The 21,368-nt window shown below is 47.1% G+C and overlaps 1 protein-coding gene across 1 annotated transcript in view; it reads left to right on the forward strand.

Moving 5' to 3' along the window:
- The first annotated feature begins 276 nt into the window (after window positions 1-276).
- Window positions 277-21,368, forward strand: part of LOC124789232 (sugar transporter ERD6-like 4) — a 30,054-nt gene continuing 8,962 nt past the window's right edge. The window contains exons 1-2 of the mRNA XM_047256526.1: window positions 277-579; window positions 16,586-16,855. Of these exons, the coding sequence (XP_047112482.1) occupies window positions 277-579; window positions 16,586-16,855 (573 nt within the window). The remainder of the gene's footprint in view (window positions 580-16,585; window positions 16,856-21,368) is intronic.

Here is a 21,368-nt window from a genome sequence, read left to right on the forward strand (position 1 = left end):
TTTCCCAGCGACTGAACTGCGCTGTTTGCTTTCTTCCTCCCTTAGTTTCTGTCACCTTAGATCGCGGGACCGATGACCTCGCTCTTTGGTCCCTTCCCCCATCCCCACTCAACCAGCCAATCAAGCATAAACATTTCGGACTGGGATATTGTATCTAAAGTGACGAACTATGTGATACCATCACCAAGAGACGTTGTTGGCAAATGGACTGAAGAGGACTTTTGTAACAGTGTTTGTCTCTCAGTGAACCTGGCGACGGTGTCTGCGGGCGCGGTGATGGCGTGGTCGTCGCCGGCGCTACCGCTGCTGCCGGGTCTGGGCAGCGCGCAGGCCTCGTGGGTGGGGTCTCTGCCGTCGCTGGGGGCGGCGCTGGGCCCCTGGCTGGGCGGCTGGGCGGCGGACCGCGCGGGCCGCCGCACCGCGGCTCTGCTGTCGGCGCTGCCGCTCGCCGCCTCCTGGGTGGCGCTGCTCTTCGTCCGGCAGCAGCCGCTCTGGCTGTGCGCCGTGCGCTTCTTCTCCGGCATCGGCGTCGGGCTCGTCTACGCCGTGCTGCCCATCTACTCCGCGGAGATTGCACAGGTACCTCTATTGCTAGCTGTCAACTAGGTCTTACGTAAGCTTATTCTCGAGAGCCCCCTGCAGCACGCATTCCTGGATGCACCAGTCACTTAATGCTGGTCGTTATCGTGAAAGCCAGCTGAATTTTCCCGGTTTCCAGGGAAGAGGGACTATGCTCCAGACTGGAGGTAATGAGCCAACCTTCCCTTAATGGAGATAAATCGTGGTGATCTGGACATATCCTACAGATTTCATACTGGAGCGACTTACACATGTTCGTATTTCCTAACTCCCTTTGTGAAAGATATTTCTCAGGGGGATGGCAGGAAGCGACATCCTCAGCGGGTACTATGAGTGTTGGTAGGAAATGGCTTATTGACTAAAAAGGTCTGCATGTTCAAAGAATTCGGTGGAGTGCTCGCTGAGTGTCAACTCAAAGGGGGCCATATGGCAGGCATCATTTCCTTCTACCAGAGTAACTGTAATGCAATTTTTGTCATCATACTGTAATCCACCTGAGATTTAAATTACCCTCTCTGCGAGTCCGAAGGTTAGAATAGGTCCGAGGTATTCCTGCCACTCGTAAGAGGCGACCAAAAGGAGTCTCTCACATTTCGGCCTTTGTGATGGTCCCCTGTAGGGTTTGACCTCCATTTTTCAAAATTTTCCCAAAGAGCGAGCCAACTGGGTAAGGATGCCTTACATGGTGCATCGTGTCCATGTCCTTCATCAACGTGGATCTGCACTTCTGCTCTTTCTCGGACTGTTGGGCGAGGTCACCCTCCTAGGTGCGTATTTTTCCATCAACTGTGCAGTATCGTTCTCTACGCTGACGATAATGGACTTGTTTACTTGGTTGCACTTGATACCCAGCACAGTAGCCAGTCTGTTGTGGTGGGGCCGCCATGTACCATTTTGGTTGTAGCCCCCTGTCCACACAAAGATTCCTCTGCTGGTACCTGCGCCTTTAACTCCCCACATACGCCAAGGGGTAGATGCCCATCTCCCTGGGACATAGGGACTCCTGGCAATGGCCATCCTGCCATGTGGCCTTTGCTGTGGCTGGGTGGCGCCTGTGGGGAGGGCCCCTGGTCAGAGTGGGTGGCATCAGGGTAGAGGACGTGCGTTGAAGTGTAGTACATCATCTCTTGCTGTTGGTCAAACACCTTCAGTCTCTAAGCATTCATGGACTCAATTCAGTGCACAGAAGTAAGACCTCAAATTGTTCCCCTCCCATGCCACACCATGGGAGGAACGTCAGGCTAAAGGCGGCAGCAGATCTTATTCACCTTGGTATCTTGTATGTTCTAGAACTGATGGGGAATCTTTCATGATGATGAAGGCTGTTTTTTGTTGAGCATTTAGAGGACAAGTTTGGGAGGTGGAGGGGCTTGTCCAAAATGAAATCTGGGTCAGTCTTGATCAAAACAGCATCCTCTGCCCTGTCGCAGGCGTTGCTCGCTTGTGACAAGCTGGGGGATGTTTCTGTAACCATCACGCCCCATAAGAGGTTAAATATGGTGCAGGGTATCATATTTAACGGGGACCTTCATCTGCAGCCCGATGACGAGCTGTGTGCCAACTTAGAATTACGACGTGTACATTTCGTTTGGAGTGTCCACTGGGGTCCAAGGGATAATCAGGTTGCCACCGGTGCCTTCATCTTGGCCTACAAGGGTGATACATTACCCGATAAGGTCAGAGTGATGCTCTACTGCTGTGATGTAAAACCCAGAATCCCTCCCCCAATTCGGTGATTTAAGTGCTGGAAGCTTAGCCATGTCTTCCTGCTGTACTTCATGTCACATGTCGAGATTGTGGACGTCCATCACATCACAATACGCATGTGCCCCACCTCCCATCTGCCAACTGTGGAGAGCACCATTCGCCTTGGTCGCCAGACTGCAGGATTCTCCAGAAAGAAAGGAAACTCATGGAATAGAACAACCTGGACCGACTGACCTACACTGAGGCTATGTGGACATTTGAAAACATCTACATCCTCTATGCATATCATCTTATGCCACTGCTACAACAGTTCTAGCCCCATCAGCGCCGCCAACCCCAGCCCCCTCTAGGAGCCAGAAGACGACACCTGCCCCCTTGTTGGTGGGGGCACTTACCTCCCTGTTGCTCCTGCATCACCAACTTCAGGAGACACCCCCCCCCCCCAATGAGGACATCCGTCCCCCATTCTATGCTGGAGAAGTGTACAACTTCTTAGGCTGCTCTCGCTAGTAAGGGGTCCCTTGGGTCACTCCCTTCCCAGGTTTCTTCTAGTGGTAAAGACGACAACCACCAGTGGCTGAAGAGCCCAGAAGTAGGTCACAGGGCTTCACACTCATCCTTCATCCTAGAGACTGAATCAGTGAAGTACTCCCAGCCAGGGAAACTCAAGGCACAGCGAGAAAAATCCAAAAAGAAGGTCCCCAAGACCAAAGGAATTGCGGTGGCACTCACACCACTGCTACCTCCAAGCTCTGTGTCTGCGGATGAGGTGGAGATTCTGGCGTCCACTGAGGACATAGATCTCCCTGGACCCTCAGACAGAATGAATACAGATAGCTCAGGCAAAAAGTCGGTGACAGCAGGTGCCCCTGAGGTGTAAACTGCCTCATCAAATGTTCCGTGCCTTTCCAGTCTCACGATGTCATCGTCCAGTGGAACTGCGGCGGGTTTTTCCACCGCCTGGCTGAGCTACGGCAGCTGTTAAGCTTTACACCTGCTTCCTGCATTGCCCTCCAGGAAACCTGGTTCCTGGCAATGCGGACCCCCTACCCCTATGTGGCTATAGGGGGTACTACAGGAACCACAGAGATTGTAATAGAATGTCAGGTGGAGTTCGCATCAATGTCTTAAACTCAGTCTGTAGTGAACCTTTGCCCCTCCAAACACCTCTGGAAATTGGACGCAGGAAATAACTCTCTGCCATGTATCTCTTCATCCAGGTGGTGTAGTATACCTGAATGTATTAATTGCACTGATTAATCAACTCCTTAAAGCTTTGCTGCTTTTGGGAGATTCTAACACCCATAACCCCTTGTGGAATGGATCCGTGCCTACTGGCAGAGGCAGAGATGTCGAAACTTTACTGTCTCAATTAGACCTCTGCCTCTTAAATACTGGGGCCGCCATACATTTCATTGTGGCTCGAGTTAGTCGCTCAGCATTTATTTATCAATTTGCAGCTTAGGGCTTCTCCCATCAATCCACTGGAGAGCACATCACGACCTGTGTGGTAGTGACCACCTCCCCATCTTCCTGTCACTGCCCTAGCATCAGGCGCACGGACGCCTGCCCAGATGGGCTTTAAACAATGCGGACTGGAGAACTTTCACCTCTGCTCTCACCGTTGAATCTCCTTCACATGGGAACATAGATGTGATGGTTGAGCAGTTGACTAAAACAATCGTGTCTGTGGCAGAAAACGCTATCCGTCGCTCTTTAGCGTGCCGCCATCGAAAGGCAATCCCTTGGTAGTCGCTGAAGCAATTAAGGAGCGTCGGCGAGCTCTACAGCGGCATAAGAGGCACCATTCCCTGAAGCTCCTCATGGCCTTCAAACGGCTCTGTGCTCGCGTTCTCAAACTTACCAAACAATGGAAGCAGGAGTGTTGGGAGAGATATGTCTCGACCATTGGGTGCCATACGTCACCTTCCCGAGTCTGGACAAAGATCAATCGTGATTTCGAGTGCCAGACCCCAACAGGTGTTCCTGGTGTTATCTAACGACGCAAACGCGATTGCCGAGTACTTGGCTGAGCACTATGCTCGAGCCTTTCGCACTATCAAATGGGGGATGGAAGAGAAACTCCTCTCGTTCACTACATGCCACAGTGAACACTAGAACGCCCCATTTACAGAGTGAGAGCTCCTTAGTGCCCTTGCACATTGCCCCAACACAGCTCCTGGGCCTGATCACATCCACAGCCAGATGATTTAACATCTCTCATCTGAAAGTGACATCTTCTCGTCATCTTCAGCCGGATCTGGTGCGATGGCGTCTTTCCATCGGAATGGTTGGAGAGCACCAACATTCCAGTGCTCAAACCCAGTAAAAACCCACTTCATGTGTATAGCTATTGCCCCATCAGCCTCACCAACGTTATTTTTAAGCTGCTGGAATGTATGGTGTCAGCAGTTGGATTGGGTCTTGGAGTCACGTAGCCTACTGGATCTACGTCAGGACGGCTTCCGCCAGGTCGCTCTACCACTGACAATCTCGTGTCCCTGGAGTCTGCCATCCGAAAAGCCTTTCCCAGACGCCAACACCTGGTTGCCGTCTTCTTTGATTTACGAAAAGCGTATGACACGACCTGGCGACATCACATCCTTGCCACATTCTACGAGTGGGGTTTCGAAGGCCCACTCCCGATTTTCATTCAGAATTTCCTGTCGCTTTGTACTTCCGTGTCAAAGTTGGTGCCTCCCATCGTTCCCCCATATCCAGGAGAAAGGAGTCCCGCAGGGCTCTGTATTGAGCGTCTCTATTTTTAGTGGCCGTTAACGGTCTAGCAGTAACTGTAGGGCCGTCAGTCTCGCCTTCTCTGTGTGCAGACGACTTCGGCATTTCGTCCTGCTCCACCAGTACTGGCGTTGCTGAGTGGCGCCTCGAGGGAGCCATCCACAAGGCGCAGCCATGGGCCCTAACCCATGGCTTCCAGTTTTCGGCCTTAAAGACGTGCCTCACGCATTTGTCGGCGTCGTACCGTTCATCCAGAACCAGAACTTCACCTTAATGACGATCCACTCACTCCGATTGACTTGGCTTCCTCACCTTCGTCAGTTTAAGCGGAAGTGCTGTCAGCACCTTGATTCCCTCCACTGACTGACAACACTGAGTTGCAGTTCGCTCTAAGCTGATGCAGTTCTACAGAGCCTTTGTTCAATCCTGCCTTTCCTCAGTCTGGTTTATGGTTCGGTGGAGTCCTCAGCATTGCGTTTCCTCGGCCCAGTGCACCACTGTGGCGTTCGCCTAGGGACAGGAGCTTTTAGGAAGAGTCCGGTGACCAGCGTCCTTGTAGAAGTTGGAGTGCGTCCATTGCAGGTTAGACATGCACAGCTGCTGGTCAGTTACATAGTACATGTTCTTAGTTCTCCTGCAAATCTGAATCACCGTCTCCTTTTCCCAACCACAGCAGTTCATCTCCCGCATTGGCGGCCCAGTTCATGTCCAATCCATTCTTTCTGAACTGGAGTCCTTGCCTTTACCAGATATACTTGAGGTCCATTCACGTAAACCTCCATGGTGTACACATAGGTCGCAGCTTTGCCTAAACCTTTCGCATGGTCCTAAGGACTCCGTTAACCCTGCAGCTATCTGCTGCCACTCTCTCAATTGTAGACAAGTACTGAGGCCACGAAGTGGTCTACACTGATGGCTCGATGGCTGATACTCTGGAGCACATCCGTTCATGCCCTGGTGAGTCGTTTCTTCTGTTTACGGACTCCATGAGCAGCTTACAAGCTCTCGACCAGTGCTACCCTCGTCATCCTTTGATAGCGACCATCCAGGAGTCCCTCTATGCCATGGAATGGTCTGGTCGATCAGTGGTCTTTGTGTGGAACCCAGGTCACGTCGGAATCCCAGGCAACGAACTCGCCGACGGGCTGGCCAAACAGGATACGCAGAAACCGCTTCTGGAGATGGGCATCTCTGAACCTGACCTGTGTTCTGGCTTATGCCGCAAGGTTTCTCGGCTTTGCGAGACGGAATGGCATAACAGTTCGCACAACGAACTGCATGTCATTAAGGAGACTACGAATGTGTGGAAGTCTTCCATGCAGGCCTCTCGCAGGGAATCAGTTTTCCTCTGCTGACTCTGCATTGGCCACGCTTGAGCGACCCACGGTTACCTTGTGGGCCGTGAAGAACTGCTCAGTGTTGGTGTGGCGCCGGGTTGACGGTGGCCCATGTTCTGGTGCACTGTGCCACTTTGACTGCCCATCGACGACATCTCCAGTTATCTGACAACGCCTCATTGACTGATCGTTTTTTTTATTTGTGTGGGTGGGTTTTATCATTTAGTCTAAGTTGTAGTACATGTCCTTCGTCCCTCTGTGTCATCCACCCTAGTGCTTTTGGGGTGGAGGTTTTAATGTGTTGGAGCATGGCTGGCTTCTCCTTTTTATTCTCGTGGTTCTCGTGGTGGGCCAGCCGCTATAATCAGCTTTCTTGTTTTTCTACTGTTTCCAGTCTGTTGTTTTCTTGTCCTCTTTTGTTTTTTTAGTGTTCGTTGGTTTTCCTTCGTTCTTGTGGTTTTCCTTTGTTTCCGTTTTGTGTCGTATGTTTCGTCTGTTTTATTCTCACACTTGTGGCATTGTTTTAGTAGGAACAAGGGACCAATGACCTAGTAGTTTGGTCCCTCCCCCCCCCCCCCTTTTAAACCAAGCAAACAACTGAAATTATTCCTAGGAGCCCAGCACCTCGAAGTTCTGCCAAACATCTGTCAGCTCGTATAAAGTTGTATACTGAAACTCAATGAATTCATGTTTCCCAGTGATACCTCCTGGGGATAGGATTGCTCCTCTCTGTTTCAATAGGGCTCTGGTTTATCATGACTGAGCTGTTGATGCCTCGTATATGGCTTAGCATCACCCTCAACATTGTCTGCTATAACCAGTTCACCATCTTGAGTATGGCTTACCACCGCAGCTTACTGAACAAGTCCAGAAGACAGTCCTCCAATGGAGTCTGGAATCGTGTCGTTGCTACATTAGTGTCATCAGCTACTACGCAAGTTTGCATCTACTGTCCGCCATTCTCAAACCTCCTGAACTCCCATTCTTCCCCTCCCAGGCGTTTGATTCCCCCTCCCCCCCCCATAACCCTGACGCTCGCCTATAGGAAGTTTCCAAATTAGAATACAACTTTAAATACTAGGTGCAGATCTTTCTCCCATTTTACTGCATCAAATGAATCATATCATGCACTTCTCCCTAGCGCAGGTTAGACTACATACCTCCTTCGGCCCTAAAAGTTACTTCTCTCATATCCCTACCGAGCGAGGTGGCGCAGTGGTTAGACACTGGACTCGCATTCGGGAGGACGACGGTTCAATCCCGCGTCCGGCCATCCTGATTTAGGTTTTCCGTGATTTCCCTAAATCACTCCAGGCAAATGCCGGGATGGTTCCTCTGAAAGGGCACGGCCGACTTCCTTCCCTAATCCGATGAGACAGATGACCACCCTGTCTGGTCTCCTTCCCCAAACAACAAACCAACCATCTCATTATCCATCGGTACATCTGTTATCCGTAAGTCCCAAGAGGCTGAAATTATTTATATCGATGGCTCTGCGGATACCTGAAAAACGGGACATGAGCTGTTGCCTTGCCGGTATAAATGATGACTATTGCCAGAGCCCTCTGTTTTGTCAATAAGACCACGACCTTTCTCTTGGACATTGTGAGCTAGCAGTCTGCCCGCTATTATTACCTAATACTACCGTCACGACTCAATGTTCATTATCAGTGAGAATCTTGAGTCACAGGGATCCAGAAGGAGACAGTTTATCGCCGAACTATTGAAGCGACTTAAATACCTTCTTGTCTGAGATACGGGACCTGACCAACGAAAGCTTCTGCGACAGGCAATCTCTCAGCTGAAATTGGCGAATGGCGTGCTTTCTCTCCCTCTAACAGCCTTCGAGGCATCAAGGAGACCACTGCTTTGTAGCATTCATCATCCTACTCAATTCAGAGGGAGTCCATGATTTTATGCTGGCCTATGTTGGACACTACACTGACCCATGTCTGCATGCTATGTAGTGACACGCTTCCCCTCACCCATCCATTTCTTGGTGTAGCTGTGCTGCTCTCTTCTTATAGCACTCCAACAGTTACATGGCCTTAAGGATATCTTATTCTTAATACTGGCCTACAACGAAATAAGTCGAACAATTTTTTGCAGACATCTTGTAGGTAGGTCTACCACAACTACGGCTAATCGTCTTGGGTGTTAATAAAACAATTCTGTTGTGTCTAGACAAGACAGCCTAGACACAATGAGAGGAAGCCGAAAGGCACGCGCTAAGCCAAAGCAGGGTGCGTGAGGTCTGAAACAGGATACGTAATGAATTCTATAAAGAAAAGTACGTAGCTTCTAGAATACTTAACTTTAATCCATCCTTGTGGTACATCTGGAGATTGTGGCGATACAAGTGAGACTCTTTAGATACATGCAATGTTAATAATGGCACCTTGCTAGGTCGTAGCCATTGACTTAGCTGAAGGCTATTCTAACTATTGGCTCGGCTAATGAGCAATGCTTCGTCCATGTAGTCGCTAGCAAAGTCGTCCGTACAACTGGGGCGAGTGCTAGTCCGTATCTCGAGACCTGCCTTGTGGTGGCGCTCGGTCTGCGATCACACAGTGGCGACACGCGGGTCCGACATGTACTAATGGACCGCGGCCGATTTAAAATTACCACCTAGCAAGTGTGGTGTCTGGCGGTGACACCACATTCCTCCCCCGCAAATCGGCGAACGGTCGTGTTATAAGGCTTCCGCCCGCCGTGGGGAGGACCCTATGTTGACGTATGCGATGAGGTGGGGAGCCTAACAGGCGAGGCTGTGCCACCCGCACCCGGCCATTCGGTCCGAGGGGAGCTAGGAAACGCCTGAAAACCTAGTCGAGGGTGCACGTCAACATGCGGTGTATGCGCCCGTAAAGACAGGAGGGGCCGAAGGGTCGACCTCCATTGCGTCGGGGTATCCGACGCGCGATGACGTCATGTGGTCCGGAGCGGGCAAGAGTTCCATGGCGGATGACAGCGGGTCACGGGAAGCGATCGGCGGCACGTGACCCAGGGAGGCGCGTGGCGGCTGCAGCGAAGCGTCGAATGCGGGCGGCGCCAGCTGGAGGACAGGCGGCGGCGGAGGCGGCAGCGGCGCGCCGCCATGGGGCAAAATGGAAGGCATCGTCGGTAACACCTGGGGATGAGGCGAGCCAGTAGATGGGTCCCCAGGGCGCTGACCGGACGGCACCGTCGCTGAAAGCAGACGGGGAGCGGCAGAAGCCGTGCGACGACAGAGGCGCAGCTGATTGAGATGCCGACGCACCTCACCAGAGGCCCCAAAACCAAATACACCGCGCGGCCGAGGCAGCGAAGAATGCGCCCTGCGACCGAACGCCGTGAACCTCGATAGTTGCGATAGAATAAATTCAGCTGTATTTAATCATTTATTTTTAGACGGTTACCGGTTTCATGGCACTAGAAGCCCCATATTCAGGTGAACATGTAACTAAAACTTTTATCTCTAATGCTGTAGTTATACGTTCACCAGATGATGTGGCTTTTAGTGCCATGAAACCGGTAGAGATAAAAAATAAACGACTAAATACAGCTGAAGCGGTTTATTAATACCCAAGATGAAATTTTTTAATGATGCTGCCACCATTTGACTATAATTTTTATGTTAGACATTTAAGATAATTCTAAATTGTTATTCCGTCTCGGTTGCACACTTTAATTCGGTTACATGTTTCGATCACTCTGTATCATCTTCAGATGTAAAACAAAGTAAAATTAAATATGCACCATCTAACATTTTACAACAGCAGAAAAGAAAATAACTGCACGTAAATGTAGAATTTACCTAAGTGCATCAGATACCTGTCCTGTATACTCAGAACAACATATCAGAGTACTGTATTTTACAACTGAGGTCAACGTTTTAGATACGTACAAGTAGATGTTGCAGTTATGGTAGGGGGGAGGCGGTGAGAATTTGAGTGAAGCTGATTGGGAGAGTATAGGAGGACCATGGAGGGAATGGTACGGATGTCATGAGTTTAACAAGAGGCAGGCACTTTGATACACTTCACTGAGCAAGCCTCATTTCATAGTAATAAAGTAGCGTTTGGTGAGCAGCTTTTAACATCGTAGCATGCTGTTGGAACTGTTAATACGCATTTGGAAGCGCTGCACAATGAACCTAAGGGATACCTGCTGACAATATTGGCAGAAATTGAGATTTGCTACACTCCATCTGCAAAAGCCTGGCAACACGATAAATCAACTGAACGAGTTTATTAACAGTGCATTTTTTAGAAACTTTGAAAGCCTCTTCCAACCGTCCACCTCACCGAAGCAGACGTGTGATCAACAGCCGCAATCACCGAGAGGAGACGAAGGCAGCGCATCAGCTCACACACTGTCCTCGCTGCAGGCCAGCATGAAGATTGGCCTCTGTACATACCCAAACTGCGCACCTTACAGCGCCACCAAGTAGGAGAAAACACAGTTAACCATAACTCACACCCTGTTCCCTATAACTTCAGTTGCTTCACATAGTTGAACTTTCATACTTCATTTTACGTTTCTTATGGCTTTGTACCTTCAATGTGTTCATTTTTGTAATTCATCATATTTAATTATACTTCATGCAGTGCTATGTCCTCTACACAATTCCACTTCTGTAATTTCACAATTTTTGTCTTTCAACATGTATATATTAATTGTTCTAGGCCTACAGTTTAAATATCATAGAGATGTGTGTGTTTCCTTTCTCTGACAAAGGCTTTGTTGGCCGACAGTGTTTTTGTTGTGCCTCTCCGCAACTCAGCATCTCCGCTGTATAGTGAGTAGCAAATATTGTTACTGTGAATGTATTCAGATACTTATTCTGTTTTCGCTACTTTATTTCCAACTTTGAAATCTACTATTTTATCACCCTTTTACAGTTCTATGCATCCATTCTGGTATTTTAAGTGACGGTTATTTACATTATTGACTTTGGCGGTTTTACGATATTGCAGAGACTGCGTTTTTCTGATGACGATGCACTGCGGTGACCACAGCCATTACGAAACACATCAGTAGAATTCACAATTGCGAATAATGACTACCATCAGTTGTAGAATGGAATGACAATCTGTGCTGGACTGGGACTCGAACCAGCATTTCCCGCCTATCGTGAGCAGTCGCCTTACCATTTGGCTATCCATGCAAGACTCACTGCCAGACCGAAGCTTCTACATGTCGTCGACCATACGTCTGATACTAAAATGTAAACTCTCACGGCCGGAAATATCATGTCCATTATAATTAACCGGGCTGTTATGCCGTGGTCGGTTGATGAATTCTGAGGTGATTCCCAACGTTTCGTCTCCGACTGCGGGAGACATCAAGGGGGTCCGTAGCTTGATGAAAGGTCCAACACACACACTGGCTCGCTACTGACTGCCGCTAAATTCCGTGTCCGCGCGCCCCCGCGTGACGTCACGTGTTTTGAAAACGTCAGTGCAATTGGCCGCTGTCCGTGCCGTCGATCGCCGTTGCCATCACCCAGTAGTGGACGAGTGGTACACATCTTTAACACTGGCACCCATATACCGTTTAATTTGACGCCCTCCTCCTTTCGGTTGAAATTATTTGGGTGTTAAGCGATTTCGATTGCCTCCCTGTAGAGCCTTTCGTAGTATCCGCTCGTGGCCGCTAGTATTTGCGTCTCCTCGAAACGAATATTGTGGTTCCCTGGCTGGAAAGCATGCTCCGCAACAGCTGATCGTTCCGTTTCTCCTCTTCTACAATTTCCCTTGTGCTCTTCCAAACGTTTAGAAGCAGTTCTTTTGGTGGTACCCACATAAACATCACCACAGCTGCATGGGATCCTATACACTCCAGGTTTTTCCAATGGTTTGCGAGCGTCCTTGGCAGGCCTAAGGTATTCCTGTATCTTCCTGGTGGGCTTGTAAATTACGGTAATATTCCGCTTCGTCAAGATCCTCCCTATTCTTTCCGTTACATTTTTAACAAACGGCAGGAAAACCTTAGATTTTGCAGTAGCCTGTACGTCAGTATGATTTCTGCGTAGCTGCCTCAACGCACGTTTTACTTCGGCGGACGAATATCCGTTCTTCATTAGTGCATTGTGGAGATGTTCCATCTCAGCGTCGAGCAACTCAGGTTCACAAATATTTCTAGCTCTGTCCGCTAACGTCTTGATAACACCCCGCTTCTGTTGTGGGTGGTGGTTCGAATCCCGGTGCAAATAACGGTCCGTGTGCGTCACGCCGCGGCGCGGGGGCGCGCGGACACGGAATTTAGCGGCAGTCAGTAGCGAGCCAGTGTGTGTGTTGGACCTTCCATCAAGCTACGGACCCCCTTGAAGATGTCTCCCGCAGTCGGAGACGAAACGTTGGGAATCACCTCAGAATTCATCAACCGACCACGGCATAACAGCCCGGATAATTATAATGGACATGAAACCATACGTCTACGATCCGTACTCGCACATCCATTATGTGTATTTCCATACAGATCAGATGTTGTGCTTTCAAGCACGTATGGTTGAAGACATACGCAGGTTTGGGTGTGGCCACGAGTCTTGCACGGATAGCCAAATCATGCCAGCATGGTAGCTTAGCGTTTTCTGTCAGAGGGTTAGCTGCCCTCTGTAATAAAAAAAAAACTGAGTGAATGGATCAACAAAACTTAAGTGGGTGTCATGGGACGTCCGTTCCGAACAAATGCAATGAACAAAATGAGATTATCTCCCTGGTTCCTTTTCCCTACCTCAATCAGCTTCACTCCATTTTCCCCTTCCCCCTACCTCCATCATCTATGCAATTAAAACCGAAAACATTGACCACAGTTTCAAAATACAGTGCTCTGATACATTGTTCTGTGTGGACAAGATGGGTTACTGATGCAGTTACTTGGGTAAATTCTACATTTATGTACAATTCTTGTGCACATATTTAATTTTACTTGTAGGTCTGAAAATGGTCGAGTGATTCACACGTAATCGAATTAACGGAACTGTAAATAAGAATTATGTTAAATATCTACTCGTATACAATTGCTGAAGTCTCTACAGATGATTATGTTGACTACAGTGAATTTTTATTGTATCGTTCCACGATCCAGATTTTGACCTTGAACCATTTTCAAGTACAAAAACTTGTGTGTTAAAAGCAGTTTTTATACTGGAAAATGGCTATGGCCGATATCTGGATCGTATAACAATAAAATAAAAATTGTTATAATCAAACGGCGGCATCATTCAAAAAATTTACGTGACTGTGGCTACAGCCAAAAGAAAATGATCAACAATAACAGTTTTTATACTTCCTCTCAAAGATTATATTTTATTGCAGACTTTTTCGATCATACCAGATTGACTGTAAGACATGTGTGGGAGGGATGCCTCTCGCCACACTTGAAACATTGTGATCGTTAATTTGTTGACCTGGAATAGAGATGTGCTTGTTGATGACTTTGCGATTCAAAATCCGAGGGACAACTAATGTAAATAGTTCGAAAGATGTAATGGAAGCCAAATATCTAAGTATTGAAGGATTAGCTGCATGTTGCATTGCAAAGTAGTGGGTTATTGGAAGATGCCCCCAAACGTTTGGGGTGCGATCGCTTCGCTGGTCTTAAGACAGGTACTAAGATTCAGCACCCGGTGCAGAAGAGTCCTTCAATTCAAACAAATTTAACCATCTCAGTTTGGAAAACACTTCTGTAGTACTAGCAGGACAACGTCCTGATCAACCGGTCATCCAGTGTTTCCTCTGTATTTAGTACATAGTAGATGCGATCAGGTTGCCACCTATCTCAGTGTAAAGTGACGTGCTCTGGCTAGCAAACCAGGCTGAAGATCATGGCGTCTCCAATGGAAGGACCAGATTGGAAACTCACGGATTTCTTATATCGTTACCGAGCGAGGTGGCGCAGTGGCTAGCACACTGTACTCGTATTCGGGCGGACGCCGGTTCAATCGCGCGTCGGGCTTTCCTGATTTAGGTTTTCCGTGATTTCCCTGAATCGCTCCATGCAAAGGTCGGGATGTTTCCCTTGAAAGGGCACGGCCGACATCCTTCCCTAATCTCTAATCTGACCTCGCTCTCTGGTCTACCTCCCCCCCCCCCCCCGCCCCCAACAACCCAACTCTTATATCGTTAAGATTACTTTTTTTCGTTTTATTAGTTACTCTACCTATTTTGCATTGATACTTTTTGTATGTATATAGTAGTTAAACTGAAACTTTAACTGAACGAATTTTGCTAATAGAGAATCTAGTATTTCTTTCCTTTTCGGCCAGGCCCGCAGCGTATATAATCATATATCTGATCGGTAGTGTCTATAGATAATTTTGTTAAAATGCACGATCAGACACATTACAATTTGTTTTAAGCTTTTAAGCAAGGATTTTTTCTTTTGGAATTATTTAGCTATTACCTGTAACAGAGGAAACGGTAAATTTCGTACTGGTACACACACTGTGTACTTCCGTTGGCTTTTAGACTTACTTCAAAGTTAAATTTAAAATATTTGTTAATATTAGTACCCCTACATCGGTTTAGTGTCGTGGGTGACAAATGTAAATGCTCTAGCAGACTGTTTTGAGACTGGTAGATTCTATAAATTCTGGCTTAATGTGGGCAACTGCAGTGGAGTTCAAAAGGAAGCACCTAATTTCATCCGAGACTTTCCAGGGGGTACACAAGATCTGTAGTAGTGGACAGAAAGAACACTTAAAGGACTCAAGAATTTGTGCTTTAAGCACAACTAGAGGTGGCATAATTTGGACTTCTTGTGGGAGGGGTGGTGTAGAAAAGGGGCGTAGAGGGGAGAGTTGACTAAGCTTATTCGGCGACTAGCTAAATAAATTTGAGGTAAGACACGAAGAGCCAGAAAAAAAAGTTGCAGCACGTCGCTAGGATGCCTGTTGCAGCCACATCAGATGCAAACTCAAGCGAACACTCCAGTTGTAGGCAGTAGTCGTGAGGGAGGAAGGAGTATTCCAGTAACTAGCTGTATGGCGAATAACTGAGAACAGGGTTGCGGCTACCTTCAGAAACATGTCACCTAAGAGATGTGACAGTTGATACTGGGATGTGGAAGGCGTCCGTTGCTCTCGCTGCAAATGGTATACACCAGACAGCCATAATATTATTACTTGTGCGTTCTATTTCCACACCAGCACTTTTTCGATCACGCTGTGACAACGATAGGAACAAATAGTTTCCAGTCACATTACACTCTCCCATCCAGAGCTCAATGTAAATGCTGTATTAAAATGTTGCTAAAACTACTTTCAAAGAATGTTTGAGAGTTTAATACTAAACTTACACTACTGGCCATTAAAATTGCTACACCAATAAGAAATGCAGATGATAAACAGATATTCATTAGACAAATATGTTATACTAGAACTGACATACGATTACATTTTCACGCAATTTAGGTGCATATATCGTGAGAAATCAGTACCCAGAACAACCACCTCTGGCCGTTATAACGGCCTTGATACGCCTGGGCATTGGCTCAGAGCTTGGATGGTGTGTACACCATCGCAGGCGCTCCTGTCTGTGATGCAGCGTCAAGGGTAACCGCAGCCACGGTCTCAGAGCTGATTGTCCATGCTGCTGCAAACGTCGAACTGTTCGTGCAGATGGTTGTCTTGCAAACGTCCCAATCTGTTGACTCAGGAATCGAGACGTGGCTGCACTATCCGTTACAGCCACGCGGATAAGATGCCTGTCATCTCGACTGCTAGTGACACTAGGCCGTTGGGATCCAGAACGGCGTTCCGTATTACCCTCCTGAACCCACAGATTCCATATTCTCCTAGCAGTTATTGGAGCTCGGCCAGCGCTAGCAGCAATGTCGCGATACTATAAACTGCAATCGCGATAGACTACAATCCGACGTGATGGTACGCATTTCTTCTCCTTAGAAAAGGCATCACAACAACGTTTCACCAGGCATCGCCGGTCAACCGCGTTTGTGTATGAGAAGTCGGTTGGAAACTTTCCTCATCTCAGCACGTTGTAGGTGTCGCCGCCGGCGCCAACCTCGTGTGAATGCTCTGAAAAGCTAATCATTTGCATATCACCGCATCTTCTTCCTGTCGGTTAAATTTCGCGTCTGCAGCACGTCATCTTCGTGGTGTAGCAATTTTAATGGCCAGTAGTGTATATTGTTTGGTATGTGGCATTATTAGTAAATCTATGCGGACTGTTACTAGTAGGCATGAGTGAAATCTGTACAGCAACTGAAACTTGTGTTGACAGGCAGACGTCAGAGGGGCCTTAGGTTCACTGATGCAGACGTCTATAACAGTGGGCTTCATGATCGACTACTGCGCCGGGCCGTTCGTGTCGTACACGACGCTGGCAGCCATCGGGCTGGCGACGCCCCTCTTGTTCGTGGCGTGCTTCGTCTGGATGCCGGAGTCGCCCTACTACCTGTTGGCTGTCGGGGACGAAGCCGCGGCGGAGCGAGCCCTGCGCTGGTTACGCGACATCAATCAAGACGTCATCTTCGAGCTCCGTGAGATAAAGGTATCCACTGCCATCTGTCTCCAATCCTCATATGTAGTCTGCGGTCACTGTTTATTGCCCCCGTACTTGGCTAAAGCACTTGACCATGTGACGGCGTACGTAATACCTTCGGAAGCAAGTCTGTCGATTTCGAATACTGCAGAATCGAAATGGTGCACCATATTGAATTTACAGTTGAGACTTGCAGCGTCAACCTAATCGGCTAAAACATTCTTTATAATTAATTATTAATGAATGAAAGGAAAAAAGTTGACACTGAACTTTAACAGAAATATATATTTATGTTGTTGTGGTCTTCAGTCCTGAGACTGGTTTGATGCAGCTCTCCATGCTACCCTATCCTGTGCAAGTTTCCTCATCTCCCAGTACCTACTGCAACCTACATCCTTCCGAATCGGCTTAGTGTATTCATTTCTTGGTCTCCCTCTACGATTTTTACCCTCCACGCTGCCCTCCAGTGCTAAATTTGTGATCCCTTGATGCCTCAGAACATGTCCTACCAACCGATCCCTTCTTCTCGTCAAGTTGTGCCACAAATTTCTCTTCTCTCCAAGTCTATTCAATACCTCCTCATTAGTTACGTGATCTACCCATCTAATCTTCAGCATTCTTCTGTAGCACCACATTTCGAAAGCTTCTATTCTCTTCCTGCTCAAACTATTATCGTCCACTTGGTCAGAACATTCTTAATAAGATAAAATGTGCTGTAAATGCTGTAGTACCGGGTGATTAAAAAAGTCAGTATAAATTTGAAAACTGTATAAATCACGGAATAATGTAGATAGAGGGTACAAATTGACACACATGCTTGGAAAGACATGGGGTTTTATTAGAACCAAAAAATACAAAAATTCAAAAAATTTCCGGTAGATGGCCCTTCATCTGATCAAAACAGCAATTAGCGTAACAAAGTAAGACAAAGCAAAGATGATGCTCAATATGTCCACCATCATTCCTCAACAATAGCTGTAGTAGGGGAATAATGTTGTGAACAGCACTGTAAAGCATGTTCGGAGTTAGGGTGAGGCATTCGCGTCGGATGTTGTCTTTCAGCATCCCTACAGATGTCAGTCGATCACGATACACTTGCAACTTCAGGTAACTCCAAAGCCAATAATCGCACGGACTGAGGTCTGGGGACGTAGGAGGCCAAGCATGACGAAAGTGGCGGCTGAGCACACGATCACCACCAAACGATGCGCGCAATAGATCTTTCACGCGTCTAGCAATATGGGGTGGAGCGCCATCCTGCATAAACATCGTACGTTCCAGCAGGTGTTTATCAGCCAGGCTGGGGATGATGCGATTCTGTAACACATCGGCGTACCTCTCACCCGTCACGGTAGCAGTTACAAAACCAGCATCACGTACTTCCTCGAAGAAAAAAGGCCCGATAATGGTAGATGTGGTAAATCCAACCCTACCGTGACTTTCTCGTCGTGCAGTGCAGTTTCCACGACAGTTCTAGGATTTTCGGTAGCCCAAATTCTGCAGTTGTGGGCGTTGACAGACCATCGGAGCGTGAAATGAGCTTCGTCGGTCCACAACACGTTACTCAACCAATCGTCATCTTCCACCATCTTTTGAAACACCCACACCGCAAATGCCCTCCGCTTCGCTAAATCTCCAGGTAACAGTTCATGATGCCGATGGATTTTGTACGGATAGCATCGGAGGGTACGCCTAAGTGTCAACCAGACAGTGTATGGAATGCCGGTGCGACGTAAGACTGTTCGAGCGCTGACTCCCCGTGCATAGACGAACCCGCTACAGTCTCCATTTCTTCCTGAACTGTCTCAGCAGCATTACGCCTTGTGCTCGGTCGGCCACTACGGGGTCTATCGTCTAAACAACCCGTGGCTTCGAACTTCGAATTCATTCTCGCCACAGCTGCATTTGTCAACGGACCTTTACCCGTTCGAATCCCCTTCCTATGGCGATAGGATCGTAACGCTGAACTAGGTCATTCCCCATTCTAAAAATATAGATTCACTAAAAGCGCCTTTTCAGGTAACGTCAACATGCTGCGACTGCTGGCGCATCTGATTCTCTCTCTCATTACAGATCCTTTTTATACACGATTGTCATGCGCAGTCACCGCCGTTTTGCTGTCCAGCGCCATATGTCGGACATTTTGTGAAATTTTTTTTTTGTTCTAATAAAACCCCATGTCATTCAAAGCATGTGTGTCGATTTGTATCTATCTACATTATTCTGTGGTTTATTAAGTTTTCAAATTTATACTGACTTTTTGATCACCCAGTGTATCAATACCATTGAATACATGAACATAGCAGCACGTTAGCGCTTAGCATCACACCTTTATTTTTAAATGAATTAAGCAGAATAGAAAGAAACTTTCAAACCACCGAACGCACTGTGAAAGAAAAATTGTTGAAACATCGTTGAAATATAGCACAAGAAGCCATCAACACACAATTACACTGTAGTGCTACTGTATATGCCAATTTGTCAGTATGTTTACAGATAGTACTCAAATTATTTTCAAATAAAATACTAAGCTCAAGGCCTGTTAACTATGCAAACTGGTTGTTAATTTAGATGCTCAAGAGTTATTCAGAAGAACAATATTTGATAATTCTGTCACACATTTCCGATACTCGGTCATGCCAGTAGGAATCTTGGACTCAGAAACCCATCCGAAGTAATAGTTTACAGGTCGGTAACGTAGTCTACCAAATTTCCCACACACAATCTACACCGATGCAATACAGTATAAGAGAAATCCTCAAATTCCGGAACATTCGTATTTTAGCGTCAAGTGTGTCGGAGCGAAATGCGTTTGGCATCCCTGCGCACGCCCGTTTACTGTGTAACTGCCAGAAGTTTCATTGTTATACGTCAGTTAGCCGCCGTTCAATGCTGCATTGAGTAGAACGTTATGTTACACAGTTAGCGAATTTCGAGATGGCATAGTTAGAGGAACAACGCCCCTGCATTAAATTTTACGTTAAACTAAAGGAAACCTTCAGACACACAACAAATAATGCAGGAAGCCTATGGTGATGAGTGCTTCATCCGTACTCGGTGTTACGGTTTAAAAATGGCTGGACGGAAGTTAAGGATGACGTCACTCAGGACGCCCTTTGAACTCGGCCGAAGCAGCTCATGTCAGGAATGTCAACGAAAATTGTGTGTGCGAACCGATAGAAGACCGACTGACCGAGAGATTGCAGAAGAATGTAACATTTCAGTTAGATCATGTCATGAAATCCTGACACAGCATCTTGAAATGCATCGTTGCCGCCAGGTCGGTCCCAAGGTTAATGAGTCAAGACAAAAGACCTTCCCTTCGCAATCTGTGAAGAGCCTTTGGCTCGCGCAAATGAGAACGGGATGTTCCTTAAGTGCATCGTAACTGGTGCTGAGACGTGAGTCTCAGTCTGATGTTGAGACTAAGGCCCTGTCTACACAGTGCGTCGGGAAACTTTCTCAAAGGCAAAAAAAAAAAAAAAACGCTGGTCAGGTCAGTCATACTAATAGTTTTCTTTGAAGGATTATTTCATTGTGAATTCGTGCCACAGGGACGAACTGTTAATCGATGGTACTGCCGCGACGTGTTGACACCTGCGGCTACACGGATAGACCGTAGGCTGTGTGGAACGGACTGAGAGGTTTTTTAGGTTAGATGGTCTCAGGGAACCACAGAAAGAGCATCCGTCTAAAAGGGGGCATGTAAAACACAGTAAAGTAGTTGTAGAAACTGTCGGTATTGCAGTTGTAAATTGTTGTAGCTGTGTTCGGGAAGAACCAGAGCTCAAAGCACTAATAGAAAGCACTGAAGCTCAAATAGTTACAGATATAGAAAGCTGGCTAAGGCCGAAAATAAGTTCAGCCGAAATTTTTTCAAACGCTCTAACAGTGTTTAGAAAGGATATATTAAATAAGTTGGAATATTTATTGCTGTCAGAGGTAGCTTGCTTTGTAGTGAAATTGAAGTAGTTCCTACGAAATAGTGAGGTTATACCTGACAATCGGACTAAACTGTTAGGTGGATCGTTTTACCGACCCCCGACTCAGAAGATATAGTTGCTGAAGATAGGTACCCCACCCATACAATTATAGTCGGTGGTGACTTTAATCTACCCTCGATATGATAGAAAAATTATACTTTTAATGCCGGCGGCAGGCATAAAACGTCATCCTAAATTGTACTGAATGCTTTCTCAGAATATTTTGAACAATTAGTTCATGTGCCCAATGAAGCGTAAATGGTTGCGAAAGCACACTTAACCTCTTAGCAACAAATAATCCTGGACAAATAGTGAGTATCGTGGCAAATACAGGAATTAGCGACCACAAGGCAGTTGCTGCTAGGCTGAATTCCGTAGCACCTACAACCATCAAAAAGAAACGCAAAGTATATCCATTTAAAAAAGCTGACAAAATGCTCTTAACGCCTTGTTGAGAAACAGTCTTCTCTCCTTCCGATCTGATCACGTAAGCGTAGAAAAGTTACAGAATGATTTCAAAGAGATAGTATCGATAGAAA

Source organism: Schistocerca piceifrons, chromosome 3, assembly GCF_021461385.2.
Source record: "Schistocerca piceifrons isolate TAMUIC-IGC-003096 chromosome 3, iqSchPice1.1, whole genome shotgun sequence".
NCBI lineage: Eukaryota > Metazoa > Arthropoda > Insecta > Orthoptera > Acrididae > Schistocerca > Schistocerca piceifrons.